The following is a 19,905-nucleotide window of genomic DNA, read 5'->3' as shown; positions in this document are numbered from 1 at the left end:
TTTCATAGATGACCTTTTGCAAGTTTTATCATCAATGAGTAAATGAGCGCTGGATTCTGTCAAAAATTTATCTGCATCTACTGAAATAATGCACTCATCGTTTGCAAGAACAGAGATGATAATCTCCCACAGAAATGAAACACACATGGTTCCTGGAATCCCAGACTCAGAATGACTTACTTTCCGGCTACCTTCCTGAAAGTGGATTGAAATAATTCTTCCAAAACATGCTGCTGTTCCCGACAAAGCATTTCTGTCATCAACTCCAACAACACGGGACTCTGAGATAACTCCAACGCATCCAGAAGCTATAGAAGAAACACACACCAATAATAATGATGATAATAATAATAATTGCGTTGGATTTTTTTTGACAGTTCAAATAAACAGGGAAAGCAAATTATAACAATTTCACAAAGATTAACAAATGCTAATATATGTCATTTTTGCAGCTATGGAATGCCTGGCATATAACAATGTTTGTTAAATATTTGAGTTTTGATTCTCTCAAAGTTTTGCAGATATTCTTCCTCTAACCGTGTTTGGGGTCCTCTCTTCACCTCCACGGCTCCGGGCCCTCTGGGGGCGGCAGCGTGCGCCCTTCACACCAGCCTCACTGCACAGCACACACACTCCAGGCTGTGGGTCCAGTGTTCTCATCTCACCTCCCATCTTCCATCTCCTTGCCCCTTTGCTCTGCTCTCTAGGAGACAGCTGCAAGCTCACCTTCCATTTGGTGAAGGTTTTTAGTTTTGCTCGTGTGTATTGAATTTCCAAGAGCGCCTTCTTGTCCTAGCTCACGCACCTGATACACTGTCTCTCCTCTCTGCAGCTGCTCTGAACAGTCTCTTCGACCTTCTTATCTCACCTTGTCTCTGTTCCCTCTGAGTTCCTTTCTCCTGTTGGTTTACATCTTTCTTAGACTGGAAGCTGTCTTCAAAGGTGCCGCGACTGTCTGCACTTGCATTTACGTTAAGGGAAAGTACTAAAGATCTACTCAGAACCTTTGTGGACGTGACAACCATCTGCCGGCAGACCGCGGGGGAGCAGGAAACTCAGATGGCACTGGCATGACGGTGCAGAAAGAACACACCATCCGACAGAGAAATGAGGAGGTTACCACATCACCCAGGCCACCAGATGCGAGGTCGCTCACAAGGGGACGTGCACGACACCTGCCTCCAGGTTGTGGGGCTGTTGCCAGAAAGGTTAGCCTGAATCTCACAGCCAAGCTTGAAGCCTAACTTCCAGTTTAGAGGAAACACAGAGGGTGAGGAAAGCCAAAACGCACCTCAAGGAAGCAATCAGACAAATGGGACAGCATCCAAGAGACGTGCTAGGGTTACTTCCAAAACCCAATGTCGCAGAGAAATAAAAGGGATGGGGGTGAAGTAGTCCTAGATTTAAAGACACCAGAGACATGACATTCGAGCCAATCGTTAATTAGATCCTGGTTTGAAAAATCCAGCCAAGCACAGGGACATCTGGAGAAACGTGACCGTGGACGAAACAGCACAGGGTCTGAGAGCAGCGAGAATTTTCTTGGGCCTGGTAACAGCGTGGTGCCTGCCTCTCAGGAACTGCTGCTGAAACATTCAGGAGTGAAGCACCAGGATGTCTGCAGCTAACTCGCAAGTGTTTCAGCCAAAACACACACACACACACACACAAAGCAAATATGGCAAAAAGTTAACTGCTGAATACAAGAGATGGTTATATGGATGCTTGTTTAGTATTCTTCCAGCTTCTCTGTATATTTGAAAGAAAACAATCATATCAGGATGGGGCGGAGAGAATCCGTGTGGATGGGTGGTTTGTAGACAGCCTTTCCGTGGGGCTGCTTGGCTTCTGTACAGTATGGTGACTGGGTCCCACAGACCAGAGACCCAGGAATGAGCTGGAAACCTTTGAAGGCTAGACTTAGAATCACAAGCATCACTTCCACTGTATTATTTTCTTGTTACTAGTGTATCTTTCAGGACAACCCATACGCAACAGGAGAAAAATCAGACTACATTGCTCAAAACGTATGACGTCTCTTTTTTCCCCATGTGACGGAAAGTCACACCATAAAAACATGCGGGATGGGATACACTGGTGCAGCCATCCTTGGAGAGTATGTGTATCTCTACCCTGGCACTTATACAGTGTGTTTTAATCATCGTTTCTTCCTTGCTTTACTATAAGCTCCTTGAAAACAAAGACACTGTCTTCATTATTCCTGAGCCCAGGGCTCAGTCCATCACGAGTATGGGCGACCACCACCCACCCTCCCTCCAATGGCGATTCTCTCGTTTTTCCTACTGGCTGGCCCCTGAGTTTTAGCCGAGTACACTGCTGCCCAAAATAAGAACATTCACAGTCTCGCTCGCGTGTATGTGGCGAGTCGGGTATCAGCAGAATTAATACGTGCAAGGTCTGGATTAAGCCCTTAAAGGAAAGGGATGCTCTCTCCTGCCCTCTCCTCCCTCCTGCTGGCTAGAAGGGACAAGACAGGAGCTGGATCAGCCAACCTGGACAAGGTAGAGGCTACGTGCGGGGGACGACAGAGAAGAAGGTAAAGGAGAGGGGGTCCCTGTAGAGGATCTAGAACTGTACAGGAGGGGGAGAACCTAGCTCCTTGGCTAAGCCCCCGGTGTTTCGGGAACTTACGCTGTATATTAACTAAGTGATAACCACTAGATATTTCTCAGATGACCACTAGTCAACTAAACTTCAGAAACTGCACCATATAGGTGATATTCTATTTCTTAGCTCTCTTCGGTATTATTCTTCAAAGCGTATACATTACACGTAAAATATTCCACAATTTTTAAATGGGGGAAAAATCAGCCCCAAAGGATTCAGATACGCATCAGCCTCCAGACAACAAGCTTTCAAAATGAGTTAAAATGAATCCTTAAAGTGTGAACACTCTCTGACTCTGAATATTTCACTTACTTCTTTTCACCAAGAAATGTAACAGGGAACCAGCAGGGCTTAATCTTAGCTGCTACTGCTCAACACTAACCTTCCTCACACAGTCCGCGTAGTTGTTGTACCGCAGGGTCCCCGGGGGAAACTCTTCAGACTTCATCGGGAAGTTAGAAACAGTGAGCCTCCCGAGAACGTGCTTCAGCTCCTGCAGGTGGCCTCCGGTGACATCGGCGAAGAAAGGGAGCAGAGTCACAACCTGGCCCTGCAGAGCGAGCGCAGCGTGAGACTGGCGTCGGGATTCCTCGCAGCGAGCGCAACGGCTGCTTTCTGAAGACGGAGCCGAGCAAGCACCACACGCGTGGACGCCGTGCCCACTTCAGGACACCTCCTCGGCGGCATCCAACCCACCAGCGGGACGCGTCCCGGCCCTCGGCTTCCACTGTCGGGCTCGCGGGCTGAGCCAGGGCTGTCCCGTGTGAGCACAGGACAGGGCAGCCCGACTCTGCGTGTGGATCTCCTCTGCAAACACAGCCTCTACTAGAAGTGCGCTGCCTGAGTTCTGTGAGGGAAGACTATCGTGAATACCCTACGGGGCGACTGCGGAACTCAGGGCTCCAGGGCACTCGGTGTGCTTCCTTCCTCCCTTGGGTAGCAGGTCGGTTCCCAGACCTCCTCGTGTTGAGAAATGTGAAACCTGATTAATCACACAGAGCAGAAAATTCCAAAGGAATACCCTCATGTTCCACTACAAAGATGGTTTTCATGAAGGCCAGACTTTACTGGAGTGTAAAATCTAATTATTACAGGACTTTAAAATTACAAAATCTGTTAAGTTCTTGACCCTAAAAGTAAGCGAGATATTTTCTGTTATTAATTAACAGAAAGATGACTGAGGGCCACAGAAGCCGGTGACGGGTACCCGGGGGTCACTGTGCTGGTCCCTCTGCTTCTGAGTATGTCTGAAATTTCCCATAGTAAGAAAACAGAAAATATCACAAATACACAAAAATACAGAACAGGCAAAAAAATGGAGAACATAATCTGAAAAAAATCTTTTTAACCACTTACCTTTAAATGTAGACCCAAATTCGGATCAGCAAGTAGACTAACATATGTTGTAAAAACTTCTGGGAATGCACTGTGATTTGTATTAAAAGATACAGATGAATCAATCTAAAGGAGGGAAAATGAAAACACATTTCTACATTATGCCTCTAATTTCCTTTAATACATTTTTTCAGTTTTTTAAATTTCAGAAATGACCTATACATTTGTTCTTGGGCGCCAACAGCATTTCAACAATTCCTGTTCTGAAATATTTTAAAACTATCCGCTAAGACAATGCACGTAAAGCTACACTGAGAAGATAAAGAATAAGAAATGAAACCGAGAATAAAAGATGATCATGTAAAATAATAGAAAAGTATAAAATGTAAGGTAATCAGCAACTGTCCAAGTTATTTTCTGTCAAACCAATGAGCTTTTCAAGAAACCTCCATCAAATTTTTAAAGACGCAAGCAACAGACACAACTACATTTCCAAGGTCTCTCAAAATACCTGCAGAATTTTTGCCAGTAAGGTCAGCACGGCCAGTTTACTGTCCGGGGCAGCGTCCCTGGCCCACCACGGGCCGAAGCTCCTCCAGCTCTGCAGGATGGTACCCACCAGTTTCAGGCCTTGGTGCTTCTGACTGGCTCGGTCCCGGAAGCTCTGATCCAACAGACCATTCAGAACGGCACTCACCTGAGACAGCGCGGGGTGAAGCAAGAAAAACTCTTACCATCAAGGCTGACAGACACGCAACAGAATTCACTGTCATTTTTCAAAGCTATTCTTGGAAAATGAAGATGCTATTCCTAGAATAGCTGTTTACTTCACAACTCCTCATACCTGAAAACAGCACTTTAACATGTAAGTTTTCCCACAAAGGCATACAGTGGTCCCCTTTATGAAATAATGCTTAAACTGCTATCTATTGTTTTCTTGGTCGGGGCCATTCTCCATGGCAGGGGAAATCAGCTCTCTCTGGTCACCATCACCACCAGATGCACTCATACATGGACACACACAAAGGCACACGTACAGAGGGACACAGGGACACACACACACATGCACACAGGGACACACAGTGGGAAACACACACATGCACACGCACGCAGGAACACACAGACACGGGCACGCAAGGGCACAGGGAGGTACGTGCACATCTCCTGTCCTACTGCCTTCCCAACAGTGATCTCCTAAACTCGGTTAGATTAATTCAATATTCCTGCCGTGGTGACAGGTAGCTCCGCTCACAGATGATCCGAGCTGAGTACTAGCACACATTTCCTTCCTCACGTAACATTTTGATCTCCCTGAAGTAAGTACTTGACGCTTGAACAACTCGGGTTTGAACTGCATGGGTGCACTTAACGTGGAAACGCGCAGTACAGCGCCGCGCGGTCTGCAGGAGGGGGATCCGTGGACACGAGGGCCGACTGTACAGACAGTTGTACGTGGACGTTCGCCTGGCAGAGGGACAGCGCCCCAGCGGCCCCCTTAGCTCTCTCAATGTATGACTGTCACTGTTGTCATCAAACTCTCCCAAATTCACTACGTCTCCTCTAGACGTGCAAACGCATCAGGGAGGCTGTGAGCCATCCCTGGGGCGCCGTCTCGGGAGGGTCAGGGACACCGGTCCGGGTCTTGAGTGGAGGTCACCCCCCGCCCCCGGGAGACTCGCCGGCAAACTTTCTGGACCCCGCGCCCTCCTTTTTCCTGGCTTCTGCCCCATCTCGGCAGAGAACTTCCCCCCGCAGCTTCCCAGCGAGAGGAGCACAGGACACAGACCCCACGGGGACCTGGCACCCCCGAAACACCTGCACTCGGCTCTCACTCATAATCGATAATCCCTCCCACTCAGGTGGGAAGTATTCTTTCCGAAACTGTGCAAGAAATCTGGCTCACTGTCTCCCAGGCTGCACTCTGCTGTTGCAAAGACAACCGTCATCCAGGTTCCTGATCCTTTTGAAAGACCTTTGGGTTTTTTCTCTTATAGAAACTTTTCAGGATCTTCTCTCCTGGGGAACCCCCAAGGTTTCAAATTTTCAAGAAGTCTGCTCCGTGTGGAGCTGTTTCCATACAATGCACTGGACATTCGACGGCCTTTTCCACCTGGAACTCAGAACGGTCATTCCTGAAACGTTATCCATGAAGCCTCTACTTGGCTCGTCCTCTGTCAGGGGCAGAGGCCATGGAGCTGGACCTTGTAGATCGATTCCAAGTTTCCTCATCGTTTCTCCATTTTCTGATTTGTAACCTTACTCTACTCTCCATGAGCGTTCCTGAACTTTATCTTCCAAATCCACTTCATTCTTAATGCCACATAGGCATTCTTTGTGATGCCTATGTTTAATTCACAAATTTTCTTTCTTGTTCTCTGATATTCTTTCTCAACAGCGATTCTTGTTTCATGGACACAGTATCTGCTCTCACCTCTCTGAAGTTTCTTTTTACACCCCCATCTCCCTGAATAATCTCTGTTTCAAGTGCTTTTTCCCTGCCTGTCCTTTCGGAAGCCCTTTCCTCGAGCGCCTGGTGCTTCACGGTGGTCGGGACCCACTGAGGGACTGACAGACGCGTGAGCATTGGGCGGGGCTCACCAGCAGTGAAGACCACTGGAAGCCGATCTGGCTGGGCTGGGATAACGGTATCTTGAATTTCTCTCAGGCTTTTCAGAACAGTCTGAAATCCTGCCTGAGGGTATATCTAGCTGACTGTGTTCTGAGAGCCAAACTGAAGAAAATGGCCTAAAGCCTCAAGGTTCAGAACTTGGACAGGCTTTCACTTAATTCCCCAGAAGGTATCCTTACATCACAAAGGACCATAAAAAAGACCACTAGGAACAATTATACACCAACAAACTGGACAACCTGGAAGAAACAAATAAATTCCTAGAAACATACAACCTACCAAGACTGAATCATTGAGAAATAATCTGAACTAGTAAGGAGATTGAATCAGTAATCAAAACATCCCAACAAACAAAAGTCCAGAATCAGATGGCTTCAATAGTGAATTCTACCAAACAATCAAAGAAGAACTAACACCTTCTCAGATTCTGCCAAAGAAGCTGGGGGGGTGGGGGGAGGGGGCACGGAGGACGCACTTTCAAGCTCGTTTTACACGGCCAGCGTCACCCCGACACCAAAAGCAGACGAGGACACCTCAAGAAAAGAAAATTACAGGGCAATATCCCTGAGGAACACAGATGCAAACATCCTCCACAAAATATTAGCAAACCAAATTCAGTAATACATTAAAAGGATCACACACCATGATCAAGTGGGATTTATTCCAGGTATGCAAGGATGGTTCAGTATCCGCAAATCAATCAAGGTGATACACCGCATTAACAAAATAAAGGATAAAAATCATCTGATCATCTCAACAGATGCAGAAAAAGCATATGCCGAAACTCAACATCCATTCATGATAAAAACTCTCAACAAGTGGGTATAGAGGGATTCTGTTTGCTAGTATTTTGTTGAGGATTTTTGCATCTATATTCAGCATAATAAAGGCCATATATGACAAGTCCACAGCTAACATCATACTCAGCAGTGGAAAGCTGTGCGCATTTCCTCTGAGATCAGGGAAAAGACTAGGATGCCCACACCCGCCACGTGCATTCAACGTAATACTGGAAGTTCCGGTCACAGCAGTCAGACAAGAACACGAAATAAAAGGTATCCTTTCACTCAGGAAAAGCAGAACAGTCTCTATCTGGAGATGATATGATACACAGAAAACCCTCAAGGCTCTACCAAAAAACTGTTAAAACTAATCTAAAAATTTAGTGAAGATACAGCATACAATATCAATATACAATTATAACATTCTACATAATAGTATGAATACACAATAGTTCTCAAAAAGATTTGAGAACATGAATAAATGTTTGAATAAACTGAGAGACATACTATAGAAAACGTGGCTTAATTTTCTTTAAAGAGGTCAACTTGGTTTAAATATGCTCTATACACATTGTATCACCACTCAAAATCCCTGTATGTTGTGGAGAGGGCTGTAGGAAACTTGGCAAAATGATTCTAAATTTCACTTTAAAGAAAATGTGCAAGTATAGCTTTAAGAATTCTAAAACACAAAAAAACTACGAAGGAACACCGCCTTACCAGATATTAAAGTGTATCTTACAATTGCTGAAATTAAAAGTGTGGTACTGGCTGAAAAATAGATAGGTAAGTAACAAATTAAACAACCTCCGACCTAAATTTGTATAGAGATTCGGATCTGAAAAAGTTAGAAACTTGAATTAATGAGGAAAATATGCATTTGTGAATGAATGTTTGTCCAGTATATATCTATTTAGGAAAAAATATCATTTCTACAGTGCTGTTTGCATTACTTACATTTGTTTAAAAAAGAAACTATAAAAGTAACAGAAGAAAACATGGGCAGATAGATTTTAAAGATAATATTGGGATGGAGAAAGCCTTTCTAAGTATGACATGAAAAACAGAGCAACTGAAAAGAAGACTGGTATCTTCTTTAACTATAAAAAAATCAAATACTTCTGTATGGAATAAACACTCCAACTGAGAAAGACAAATGGTCAGTAGGAAAAAGGACCTTCTGCATACAGGACAGACAGAGGTCTGCTACACTTAGTATACAAAAATTTTACAAATTAATAAGAAAATACATCCCAAGAGAAAAATGGGCAAAACACAGAAATACAGCATACACCAGAAACACTTTGGCTGTTCAAAAAAAAATCGGTGGGAAACCAAGATCAGAAGAATTGAGGAACTAACGTTAAACTTGGGGATAAAAGTACAAAGTGGAATTCTCACCAGTGGAGTAGTACAGTGCTTTTGCTATGGTTCAAAGCATTTCAAACTTCACTATGTTGCTTAAAGAAATACTTGGGTTATATACTGTGATTCTAATTTTCACTAAAGGTGTTTCTTTAGAAAAAAGGTATCTTTACCCTTAACTACGCCCAGGGTCCCCCAGCCAAGAGGGTCTGCACCTCCAGCCTCCTGCGCCCCCCAAGGACAGGGCGAGCCCGCGGGAGCTGGCTAACAGTCACCCAATCCCACCGCCTGCACACCAAGACCCCACTGCAGCTTTCTCGTACTCTGAAGTCTGTCACTGCTTGTCCTTTTGCTTTCTAGCTTCCAAAATGTTGTCACTCTTGTCTTTTCTCCTTTTCTGTATCCTTTAAGGCTGTGCTTTCAAAAAAACAAAAAACCAAACAACAACCTTGCTTCTATCACTTTAGAGGGATCTAGGGAGGAGGTGGAGATAAATGAGTATGGTTTCTTCCCCGTTAAGTCTGAATAGTTAACAAGCTCGAAATGCTGTTATTTCCTGAGTGTTGTGGGTCTACTGCAATTTTATTTCTAACTTCTAAAAATACAAATTTCTAGTGCAATCTACCACAAAATCTTCCCCTACAAGAGACAACTAGCACTGCTTGGAATAAAAGCTTATTAACTCAGCAGGAAATTATGCCTCTCCCTTAGAATGATCATTCCAACAGTTAACAATTTTTGATTGTCTACCGACCAGGTTAAAGTTCAAAATTTTGTGTTTAGCAAACAAGTCAACTATACATTAAATACTGATCTGGAATTCCTTGGTGCAGTGGTTAAGAATCCGCCTGCCAATGCAGGGGACACGGGTTCGAGCCCTGGTCCGGGAAGATCCCACACGCCGCGGAGCAACTAAGTCCGTGCGCCACAACTACTCAGCCTGCGCTCTGGAGCCCGTGTGCCACAACTACCGGAGCCCGCGCACCACAACTACTGAAGCCCGCGCGCCTAGAGCCCAGGCTCTGCAACAAGAGAGGCCACCGCAATGAGAAGCCCGCGCACCGCAACGAAGAGTAGCCCCCGCTCGCCACAACTAGAGAAACCCCACGTGCAGCAATGAAGACCCAACGCAGCCAAAAATAAATAAATAAATAAATTTATTAAAAACAAATACTGATCTGCACAGGTTCACTCTGAGGGGGCGAAGGGACTAGAGCAGGAACACGTGGGAAGTGAGGCCTCAGCCTCGAGACCATGGAAGCCGTGACCGGGGAGGACTGCAGCACATCAGGACCAGCCGCGGCCGGTGGGGCCGAAAAGGCAGGCTGGCCTTTCAGGAATGGAACCCGTACCCCCCTGCATCTGAATGCGAAGTCTTAACCACTGGACCAGCAGGGAAGTCCCTCACTTTGTTTTATTGCTGTATTATTTCAGGCATATGGCAACCCTTTTATAAGCATTACTAAAGAAAATATACTTTATTAAAAGGAAAAATCCATTACCATTTTGGGATTATCCACAGATGACTTCATGAGCTCCAATACAGCAACATCTAGATTTTTCAACAGTTCAGTGTTGATTGTTTCTGAGAACAAGCTGTAGAAGTACTGTCCGTGAGAGAAGCTGATGATGTTCCTCTGGGACCCTCCTGAGGATGGCATGGACACCACCGCTGTGTCCAGGAGAAGACCCACCAGGTGCTCACACTGCAAAGAGGAAACGAGAAGGGCTGTGGCACACGACTCCCTGGGCGGCTGTTAACTCTGACAGCGGAGAACACAGAGTCTACAGGGGCCTGGTCCTGGGAGGCCCGGGTTGGTCTAACTGTAGACATTCAGCATGGCTCCACTTTCCAGGTTTTGCTTTGGGTGAGAACTCTTCCCCTGACTCACGTGTCTCCCAGTGTTCCACAGACTCTCGTGGCTGCTGCTCTGAGGGGAGAGTCTAGGAAGGGTGAGGGCTGTTTGCACTGAGTGGACAGAGGGGCCCGAGAAGGGGAGGGGGTGGACGGGGGAACCACAGCTAGAGAGACTGTCTGAGGCCAGCCCTGCACAGCTCAGAAGGCCACGAGCGCTTTGTGGGGCGTCTGGGACACTCCTCCAGGGCCTCTCCCACCTCAGCCTCTGAAGAGTCGCCAAGGATGGGGGAAGCAGAGGCCACTGTGTCAACACAGGTCAGCTTTGCAGTCACAAATTGCTCTCTGCCTGAAGGCCTTTTGGAAATAAACTGGGATAGACAAAACTTCAGCTTAAGAAGGTCATTCTACTCCTTTTATATTAAAAATTAAAAAAAAACTTTTAGAAAGTCATCTCACGTAAATCAGTTAAAGTCCTTGTGCAGCTAAGAAGTTACCCAGCTAAATTCCCGTTTTCAGAGATGCTGCAAGTGAGTGACGCCTGACGTCACTGGGACAGCACACGTGCACGCAGCTGTTTTTCCTACCAGTCCTCCACAAGCAAAGGCCAACTCCAGAAGTCCATTGGCGAGCCGCTTGCAGCTGGGGTCCAGTGAGGGCAGGCACTGCCCTTTGACTCCAGGTGCGATGCTTTTATAAACCAGGGAGAGAAGCTTTGTGCCGAGAGAATGCTGCTCATCTGCAGACTAGAGTAAAGCAACACTGAAATACCCAACAGTGAGGTATGACATAGAAAAACGCAATCTCACACCTTCCATTAATACAAATCCAGGTTCACCAACACTGACCACTGCCTACCAACTGTCAGGGACATTTTCACTCACCTCTGGCTCCTGGCTACACAGGCACAATAGCAGTTAGTGCCTAAAGGTCTTCAGAAGGTGCTGGAAATATTCAAGTGTCCTTTATTTTCATTTTACATTTATAAACTTTTACACTTACTGTCATATTTACACTCTAGGCAACACTGCCACGTCTGGAGCAAGTATCTCTCTAATTCCTATCTCGGCATGCTCTGTACATAAGGGATATTTTTAAAAGGCTATAAATAAATCGACAAACTGGCATAATGAGCTAAGAAAAATGTAAAACAAACTGGCACGGTTACCTGCGATGGTGCTACAACATGCAGAAAGCCAGCCCTGTGAAGCTGCTTGCAAGCCGACACGACAGACGCCAGCTTGGCCCTACGAACGTGAGCGTCCAGGCCATAAAGGTCAACAGCGCAGAGCTCCTCAATGCTGGCCGTGCAGGGAAAACAAAAGGAAACCAGGTGAGTGCCGGCCTCACGACGTTCCAGGACACTGAAGACGGTGTGCGTACTGCTGCAATGCATTTACTAGCTTCCCGGTGCCCCAGTCCACCGCCAGGTCCTGGACAGCAAACCCCGGTTAAGCAAACTAGGGTGCATGCCAGCGCCGCAGGGACGTCTCGGGGCCACCCGCAGGCCGCCTGCTGCCCTGAGGGCTAAGCCGTGGAGGGGCCTCTGCGCCCTGCCCTCACCCCCACCCCGCCCCGAGGCCGCCCCGGAAGCCCCACCTCCATGCCGTGACCTCCTCCCTGAGGCACGCCTCCAGCGCAGCGCGGTGCGGGGACGTCTTCAGGGCCCTCAGCAGGCCCACGCACACACTGGGGAGGTGGTCCATCACCGGGAAGTCCCCGACATTGAAGCCCACGCTCGAGGGCGCACACAGCGTTCTCACCAGGAGCTTCATAAGGTCTGCGCTGCACGAATCCTTCCCGAGGAGCTGCACAGACACACCCATCGGTCAGCGTCGGGGCGTTCACCGCAGTGGACGGCCCAGCAAGCGGGAGGGATGGGGCGGGGCTCAGGCAGCACACAGTTCAGGCTCTGCGGTCCGCAGGTCTCCGCCGCGTGGACCTGACTGCCATCACGGCGGGAGAGCAACCGTGGAGCACACGTGGACAGGCGGCCCGGAGGTGCCCCGGAAGCCTTCACAGGGCGGCGCCTTGCGCTTCCAGCCCTGGCAGAGGCGGGGCCTGGCGCACAGTAGGCGCTGAGCAGGCACTGAGGGGGTGCGGGTCTCAGCCTCACAGACACATTTACAGATGTCGGCTGATAAGCATTTCGTCAGGCAGATGCTTGATCACAGCATAAAACACAGTAGCCAATAAACATCTAGAAAAACTGTGTCTTTTATTTGCACAGTGAGAATCTGAAGTACACGCACAGTTTTATCATTACTTTCAAGAAGAGACAACTCCTATAGCAAGGGAAAGTTCTAAGAAGGCCAGAACCACCATAGCGGGTAGCCAAGCACAGGCCCCTTGACCAGGGCAGCGGGCGGGCCTACCTTCCAGCTGTCAGGGGAGGTGCCAAGCAGCGTTGTGGAGAACTCCAGGACCCGGACCACCACCGTGCATTTGCTGTAATTGTATCTTTCTCCCTCCTGTGGGCTGGGTCTGTCACCTGCGGCCCCAGCACCAAAGCACTTTTCTGCAGCCGTAATATCATGCAGAGCAATGCTTTCTAAGAAGAAAGCCACTGCTTTCCAAAGTGAAGACTGTGTTTCAGCACCTAGAAAAAATTGTATTAAAATGTTAACATACGCTTCCTTCTAAACCCACTAAGATTAATGTAAAGTTCTGTCTTTAAGTACAGGTGTGATATACTTTCAGTCAAAATTTTAAAGGTTTTAATAAAAGCCGAATAAAACGGCACTTATTTCTTCTCATCTCAAAACACCACCCGAACAGAACTCAACTGCAGACTCGTACAGTAAGAACACACCTACGGAAGGTTAGGTCTTGGCTCTCAAACACTACTGTGGGACCATAAATTAACATGATCTTTTTGAAGGGCTATTTGCCAAATCATACTAAAAGCTTAAAAAAACGTGCACACCAATTTCTATCAAAGGTTTAAAAGCTCATATGCTTTGATCCAGCACTGAAATTTTATCCTCGGGAAATAATGGCAGAATTGCAAAGATGTGCTTTGAGGATGTTAATTTTAGCATTGTTTTTAATAATAAAAAAATAGAAACAACCTAAATGTCCTTCAGAGGGCAACGGAGAGACACGCCATGGCAGTGGCCTTTAAGCCGGAGGCTGTGGCTGGCGTTTTATGGGATCAATTTCTGATCAACTGCCAAACGGGTTTCTCCCCAAACTCGCGAGTGTGAGACACGCTCCGCCACACGAAGGACGGACACGCTGGTCTCCGTTCCGCAATCCGAGCACAGCTCACCGTTCTGGGGTAAAGGCAGGGGACACGTGACAACAACGGTGCACAAGCCAAGGGACTGAACAAAGGTGGAGGCTGGTTAGGTTCTCTAGGGTGATGGCTTCCAGGTCTTTGTTCTCCTTAGATTTAAGGAAGGCGATCAAACTGCCAACTGACAGGTCATTATGTATTTAAAGAATTGGGAGACAATGTGTTCAGAACTGCATTCTCAAACGCCAGGTACCCTGAACCCAGCAGGCCAGGGGCCGTGTCTGACTCCTCCCAACCCCGTCACCTCTGACAGACAGGCCTGCGGAGAGAACGGCAGGCCCTCTGGTCAGACGCCGCCCCAGCTGGAACGGAGCCCCCGCCCCGCCCCCGCACAAACAATCATGTAAAGAGCACAGCCCGTTCTGAGGGCAAGTCTGAGGCTCCGCCCACGGGAGGGCATCCAGGAGAACCGCCAGAAGACTCAACCAGCCGCTCCGAGAACCCTGAAGCAGAGAGCGCAGCGGTCGGGCGACAGCCGGCTCCAGGCGCTCCTTCCCGGGGGACGCCACTCCCAGAGCCAGCGCCTGTCCGCGGGGGCCCCCGGGGCCCCCGGGGGGAGAGGGCCTGCCCAGCACTCACATCCCACCCGCCTGACGCCCTCCGCAAACAGCACCGCCACTACCGCACTACAACAGAGACGCTCCAGGGACAGAAAGATGCGAGAAACGAAAGACCGCTACACAGAGACGTGGCACAAGATCGGAGGGCCTCAGGAAAACCTCAGAAGGTTACTTTACGTAAGGGTCACTGAGAACCTGTGAACAGGGCAAGAAAGCAGCACAGACTCCGGGCGGGGAGTCCCCCCACCCTCACCGTGAGCTCGGAGACGCAGGCAGAGCCGGAGAAATGACACCCTGCGATCCTGTCCAAGCAAACCCCACCCATCTTGGCCCCGGCATGGTCCCGGGCAGAGCCCCGCGGTGCCGGCCCAGGGAGGCTCCACCCACCCCGGAGCTGGGCGGCACCGAGCGTCCCCGCGCCCAGGAAGGTGTTGTAGCACTCCAGCGCAGCCAGCAGCGCGTCCATCCACTGCAGCGCGGCGCGCAGGCCGAAGGGCGCGGGCGGCTGGGGGGGCGCGGGCTGGGCGAGGGTGCCGGCGGGCGGGTGGCAGGCGCCTCCCCCCTCAAACGCGCTTACGAGGAAGGAAACGCCGTCCTTCTGCACCAGGTCTCTCAGCCACAGGGAAGGGCATTTGCTGCCTTGAGAGAGAGATAAGATTAAAACACACACATAAATCACTTTCATGTAGTTAAAAATTACTTGATCTAATCGCTGTGCCTAATTAAAAGCAGCATCTCCCAATAATAAAAAACAAAAATTAAAAGTCTGGTGTGTTAAAAATGTAATCAGACCAGAACAAGACGGGCAGTATCACAATATTTCAAAATGTCCCACATAAACGACCTACCAGTGCACGGAAACTCCAAAATGATCCAGGATAATCTTATTTTAACCGCAGCACTTACAACTTGCTCGCTGTACTTACTGTCAAGAAGGTATTTCCACCAAAAGCCATTCTCTTCAGTCTCTTTAAACATTATTAACATAGTCGGATACCATTTGAATACCTATAAACTTCACACTCTTTCTCCTGCCTTTTTTCCTGAAAGTCATTATTGCTTTTTTTAAGGAATAAACACAGAGCAGTCAGACACTCCAGCCCCTCTGCCTGTGCTACCAGCGGCCGCGGGGACCAGGCCTCGCCAGCCTGCTTCCTCGTCCACAGTGAGACGCACACAGTATCTACCTCTGAGGTTGTCACCAAGGTGAAGTGAAACCGAAGCAGTTAATATCTGAAAAAGTGCTTAGAATAGCATCTACCACATGGCAAGTGCCGTGCTTATTAATAAATAAGAGAGTCAAATGATCTGCTTTTGAAAAGATATTTTTCTTTTAGGTATTAATCATTTTCTAAATTAAAGAAAAAAACATTAAAGTGTATTTTGTATACTCTGAAATCAGTGGCTGTAAAAAGGTCAAGTCATTCTGACTCTAATGAAGGTACAGAAGAATCCAAAACAGTAATATATTTCTGATGCAAAAGAAGAACTGGGGACTTCCCTGGTGGCGCAGTGGTTAAGAATCCGCCTGCCGATGCAGGGGACGCGGGTTCGAGCCCTGGTCCGGGAAGATCCCACGTGCTGCGGAGCAACTAAGCCCGTGCGCCTAGAGCCCACGAGCCACAACTACTGAAGCCCATGTGCCTAGAGCCCGTGCTCCGCAACAGGAGAAGCCACCGCAATGAGAAGCCCGTGCACAACAACAAAGAGTAGCCCCCGCTCACCACAACTAGAGAAAGCCCGCGCGCAGCAACGAAGACCCAGTGCAGCCAAAAATAAAATAAATGAATAAATTTATAAAAAAAGAAAAAAAGAAGAAACGTTTTTTTTACTGTGTCAAAAAATACTTCTCACAAGCTATATAAGTGAAAGATTAGTACCATGTTTTCAGGGTTTGTCTTAGGAAGAAATATTAAACATTCCATTATTTTCACTAAGAAGAAATGAATAAAACCGTAACCATGAGTGAAGAATACTACATTTAAATTCTACATCGAGTGCTAGCTAAGAGCGGCAGAAGAGGACGTGCAGAAAGGAAGGACCCGGGAAGACAGGTCTAGAGGGAAGCAAGACAGGTCAAGGATTGGTGGGGGAGGGGGGCGGGGAGGGCCCTCCCCACCGTGAGGTGGTCTCTGTCTCTCTGCCTCTCCACCCAACCCGCCCCGACTCCCCGGTGCCGGCATCGGGAGGCCCTGACACGCAGCGGGGCCAAACCTGCACCTGTCATTACATCCCATGGATCTGGGTGCCCACATACCCGGCCCGACCACGCACAGGGCACTACTGCAGGACACGGGACCTTAAAAATCACAGGGGCAAAGATAAAGAAGAGGGCAAACACCCCACTGGAAGCCACAAAAGAGGTGAGTCATGGTGGTAGCAGGGCAACGTTCACCAGTACTCAGCATCCTGTGCTTATTAACAAAGACCATTCTGAGAGGCAGAGCGCTATTATTTCACTGAAAGTATACGAGGTCCCTGTAGCAGGCAGCTAGGAAGAAGAGCAGTGGAAATGTCTGGAATCAGCCGAGCTGATGCCGCTGGAAATCGCGGGGCCTGCAGCAAGCAGTCCTACCTCAGAAGAGTCTGGGCCTCAGTTTCCTTTAAAAATAAGGAGAAGATGCCCTGCCCTCCATCCCATCCACTCTTCACTGACTTCGTTGTGAGAATGACAACATGTAAAACAAACTTGTTAACTAAAAGCAGTAAGCATATATAAAATACTAATAATGGTTTTAAAACAATTCTCTAAATTAAAAAATACAAATATACATTTCTACCATATACATAAAATGATAGTATAGTAGATAATTACATACTATGTATTTATATAGCATACGTAAGGAATAGTATGAATACAATCACAACATACAGTACGTAAAATATATAGTATTTAACATAACGTATTCCGCAGTATATATTATATTCGAGTATAACAAATGCGGAACCCTTCTAAGTCTCAGAATGACACAGAGTCACTTCCACCTCTTGTCCCTGAAGCCGCCCCACAGAGGTCCTCCACGCCACGTGCTGAAGAGAACCAGCGCACGATCCGTGGTGCACTGGCACCTCCTCACCCAGATGCCCACGCCACAGCATGTCCTGGTTCTGGACTAGTGCCCGGTGCACGTGAAGGGGAGCCAGGGCCTGAGTCTGTCCTGGGGCACAGCTTCCCCATGCCTCAGCTACCGAAGCCCACGCCTGAGCTACCAATACATTTATTCCTGAGAAATTTAGAAATTATCTCAAGTCTCTTAAGTACAGTTTAATGGTTTAGTACAGTAACTACTGAAAAGCACAGGTCCATCGCTTTCCTTTAATACCAAATGATCTGAGATCATTCAGACTTAGGAGTCTGGCAATTCCTTATTAATTACAGGTCGAAATAAAACAACTGCATTACTTCATTAACTTTTTTTTTTTATATAAGTGTGTTTTTTTAAATTTATATTTGGCTAAGTTGAGCCTTTGTTGCTGCACGTGGCTTTCTCTAGTTGCGGCGAGCGGGGGCTACTCTTCGTTGTGGTGCACGGGCTTCTCATTGCAGTGGCTTCTCTTGTTGCGGAGCACGGGCTCTAGGCGCGCAGGCTTCAGTAGTTGTGGCTTGCAAGCTCTAGAGCACAAGCTCAGTAGTTGTGGCACACGGGCTCAGTAGTTGTGACTCGCGGGCTCTAGAGTGCAGGCTCGGTAGTTGTGGCGCACGGGCTTAGCTGCTCCACGGCATGTGGGATCTTCCCAGACCAGGGCTCGAACCCGAGTCCCCTGCACTGGCAGGCAGATTCTTAACCACTGCGCCACCAGGGAAGTCCCATTTCATTAACTATTAATAAGATTTCTAACCTTAACTGAATATTGTGTTAACTACTATGGTCATCCAATCCTCCCTTCCTTCTTTGAGGTGGGACAGAAAAGCAAAGATGCTGTGGAATAAAAGGTACTGGAAATTCTAAGTTTACCTCTCCTGTGGTGTCTGACTAACATCAAAACAGCATTTTTTTCTTTCCTTCTATAAATCTGTGAGAAATGTACAGCCATAATTTATCACCTGTCTTACAAACGATCTGTAATGATTATTTTTTGTACTTATTCTTTGTATTTATTAGAACATACTTATTTTTTGTATTTATTAGAACACGTTACATTTATCTAAATAATGGAAATATCATGTTTTATATAAGTGCATCTCTAAACTACTGGCAAAAGTCATTTATAGGGCATAAAGACCATCATACCTGGCAACAAAGGAACAAATTTATAAAAGAGTTCTATGGATTTGTGTCGACATTCTGTCTGGGGCCTCCCACAATTGGCGAAAAGCCACTGGACCACGTCCGATAAACACAAGGATGCCGTAGGTGGAAAGCCTCTGCATGGAGAATACACTGTATTTAATATTCACACCCCAACATTCAGCATTTAGCTGACCCCAGAGTCTAAAAACCATAAATTCAATTTTGCTACCCTGATACATGTAGAAACCATATTTAAAGGCATTCGACTTATTTTTAGTGTATTATCATTAGAATACAATTGAAATGTCACAGGCAAAATAGGTCCTAAATGCTGCTTACCTTTTATTTTTTTTAATTGAGGGAAAAATTAAAAAGTATTTCTTAAAAGATCAGCACCAAGTATTTTCATGTTTCCTTTTCAATGCACTTTAAAACGAAAGGGGGTTTAAGATCTGAAGTAGTGCTTCTCAAATTGTGGTCCCTGGACCAGCTGCATCAGTATTAGCTTGGCAGAAAGGCAAATTCTCAGCCCCACCCTAAACCTACTGAAGCCAATTCCACAGCAAGGCCCAGCGACCTGTGCTGTATGTAACCAGACCTCAAGGTAATTCTACTGCTCAAGCGTGAGCATGAGTGACCTGGAGAGATGTCATACTCAGCGGCAGAATCTGGAAGAATCAATTTTAAAACCACAGAGGGAGTATTAATGTCCAGTCTACAGGTTATGCTTCTGCAGAGTGGTGGGCGCCAGCAGACACCAGAGCCCCCAGACCCCTGCACAGACCTGGGGGAAGAGGCGTGGCACACCCACACCCCGTCTGAGAAAGAGACCTTGCCGGGATGGAAATGGGAGCAAAGACTGGAAACCACTGGGCAATAAGCCAGCCTTGGTTTTGAGTGGCTTCATTTCATAATCTGTAACCTCATTCTGTCAAAATCCTACCATTTCAATATTTTAGTTCTTACATTTCAAACCTACTCCATAACAAACAGCTCATGCATATTCCAAGCAAATAATTCCACACCAAATTCGTATTCAAAATTAGTGCAGACAAATGTCTCAGTTACAAAACTGATTTTCAAATTGTATCCACTATCCCAACCAAGATGACACCTTAAACAAAGCACTTTCAAACATAAAGCTTTCAAGTTACTTTGGAAAACTGACTCTTTGTACTTTCACAAATTCCTCCTAGATCCTCCTGTGCTAACTGAGAATTA

At 47.1% G+C, this 19,905-nt stretch overlaps 1 protein-coding gene across 13 annotated transcripts in view; it reads right to left on the bottom strand.

Moving 5' to 3' along the window:
• PRKDC (protein kinase, DNA-activated, catalytic subunit) overlaps window positions 1-19,905 on the bottom strand; it is a 152,519-nt gene that overhangs the window by 73,243 nt on the left and 59,371 nt on the right. For all 13 annotated transcript variants that reach the window (XR_014236507.1, XM_082364132.1, XM_082364137.1 and 10 more), the window contains 11 exons: window positions 18,685-18,818; window positions 14,840-15,091; window positions 12,970-13,193; window positions 12,194-12,402; window positions 11,763-11,895; window positions 11,182-11,340; window positions 10,242-10,445; window positions 4,475-4,660; window positions 3,985-4,089; window positions 3,011-3,178; window positions 181-308 (listed from right to left, as the gene is read on the bottom strand). Coding sequence is in view for 12 of the 13 variants with exons in the window: in XM_082364132.1 (XP_082220258.1) it covers window positions 181-308; window positions 3,011-3,178; window positions 3,985-4,089; window positions 4,475-4,660; window positions 10,242-10,445; window positions 11,182-11,340; window positions 11,763-11,895; window positions 12,194-12,402; window positions 12,970-13,193; window positions 14,840-15,091; window positions 18,685-18,818 (1,902 nt within the window). In the remaining variant the exon portion in view is untranslated. The remainder of the gene's footprint in view (window positions 1-180; window positions 309-3,010; window positions 3,179-3,984; window positions 4,090-4,474; window positions 4,661-10,241; window positions 10,446-11,181; window positions 11,341-11,762; window positions 11,896-12,193; window positions 12,403-12,969; window positions 13,194-14,839; window positions 15,092-18,684; window positions 18,819-19,905) is intronic.

This window comes from Balaenoptera borealis, assembly GCF_965194805.1.
Source record: "Balaenoptera borealis genome assembly, chromosome: 17".
Lineage (NCBI taxonomy): Eukaryota > Metazoa > Chordata > Mammalia > Artiodactyla > Balaenopteridae > Balaenoptera > Balaenoptera borealis.
Note: the sequence above shows the minus strand (reverse complement) of the source record. Positions and strands in the feature narration are given on the sequence as shown.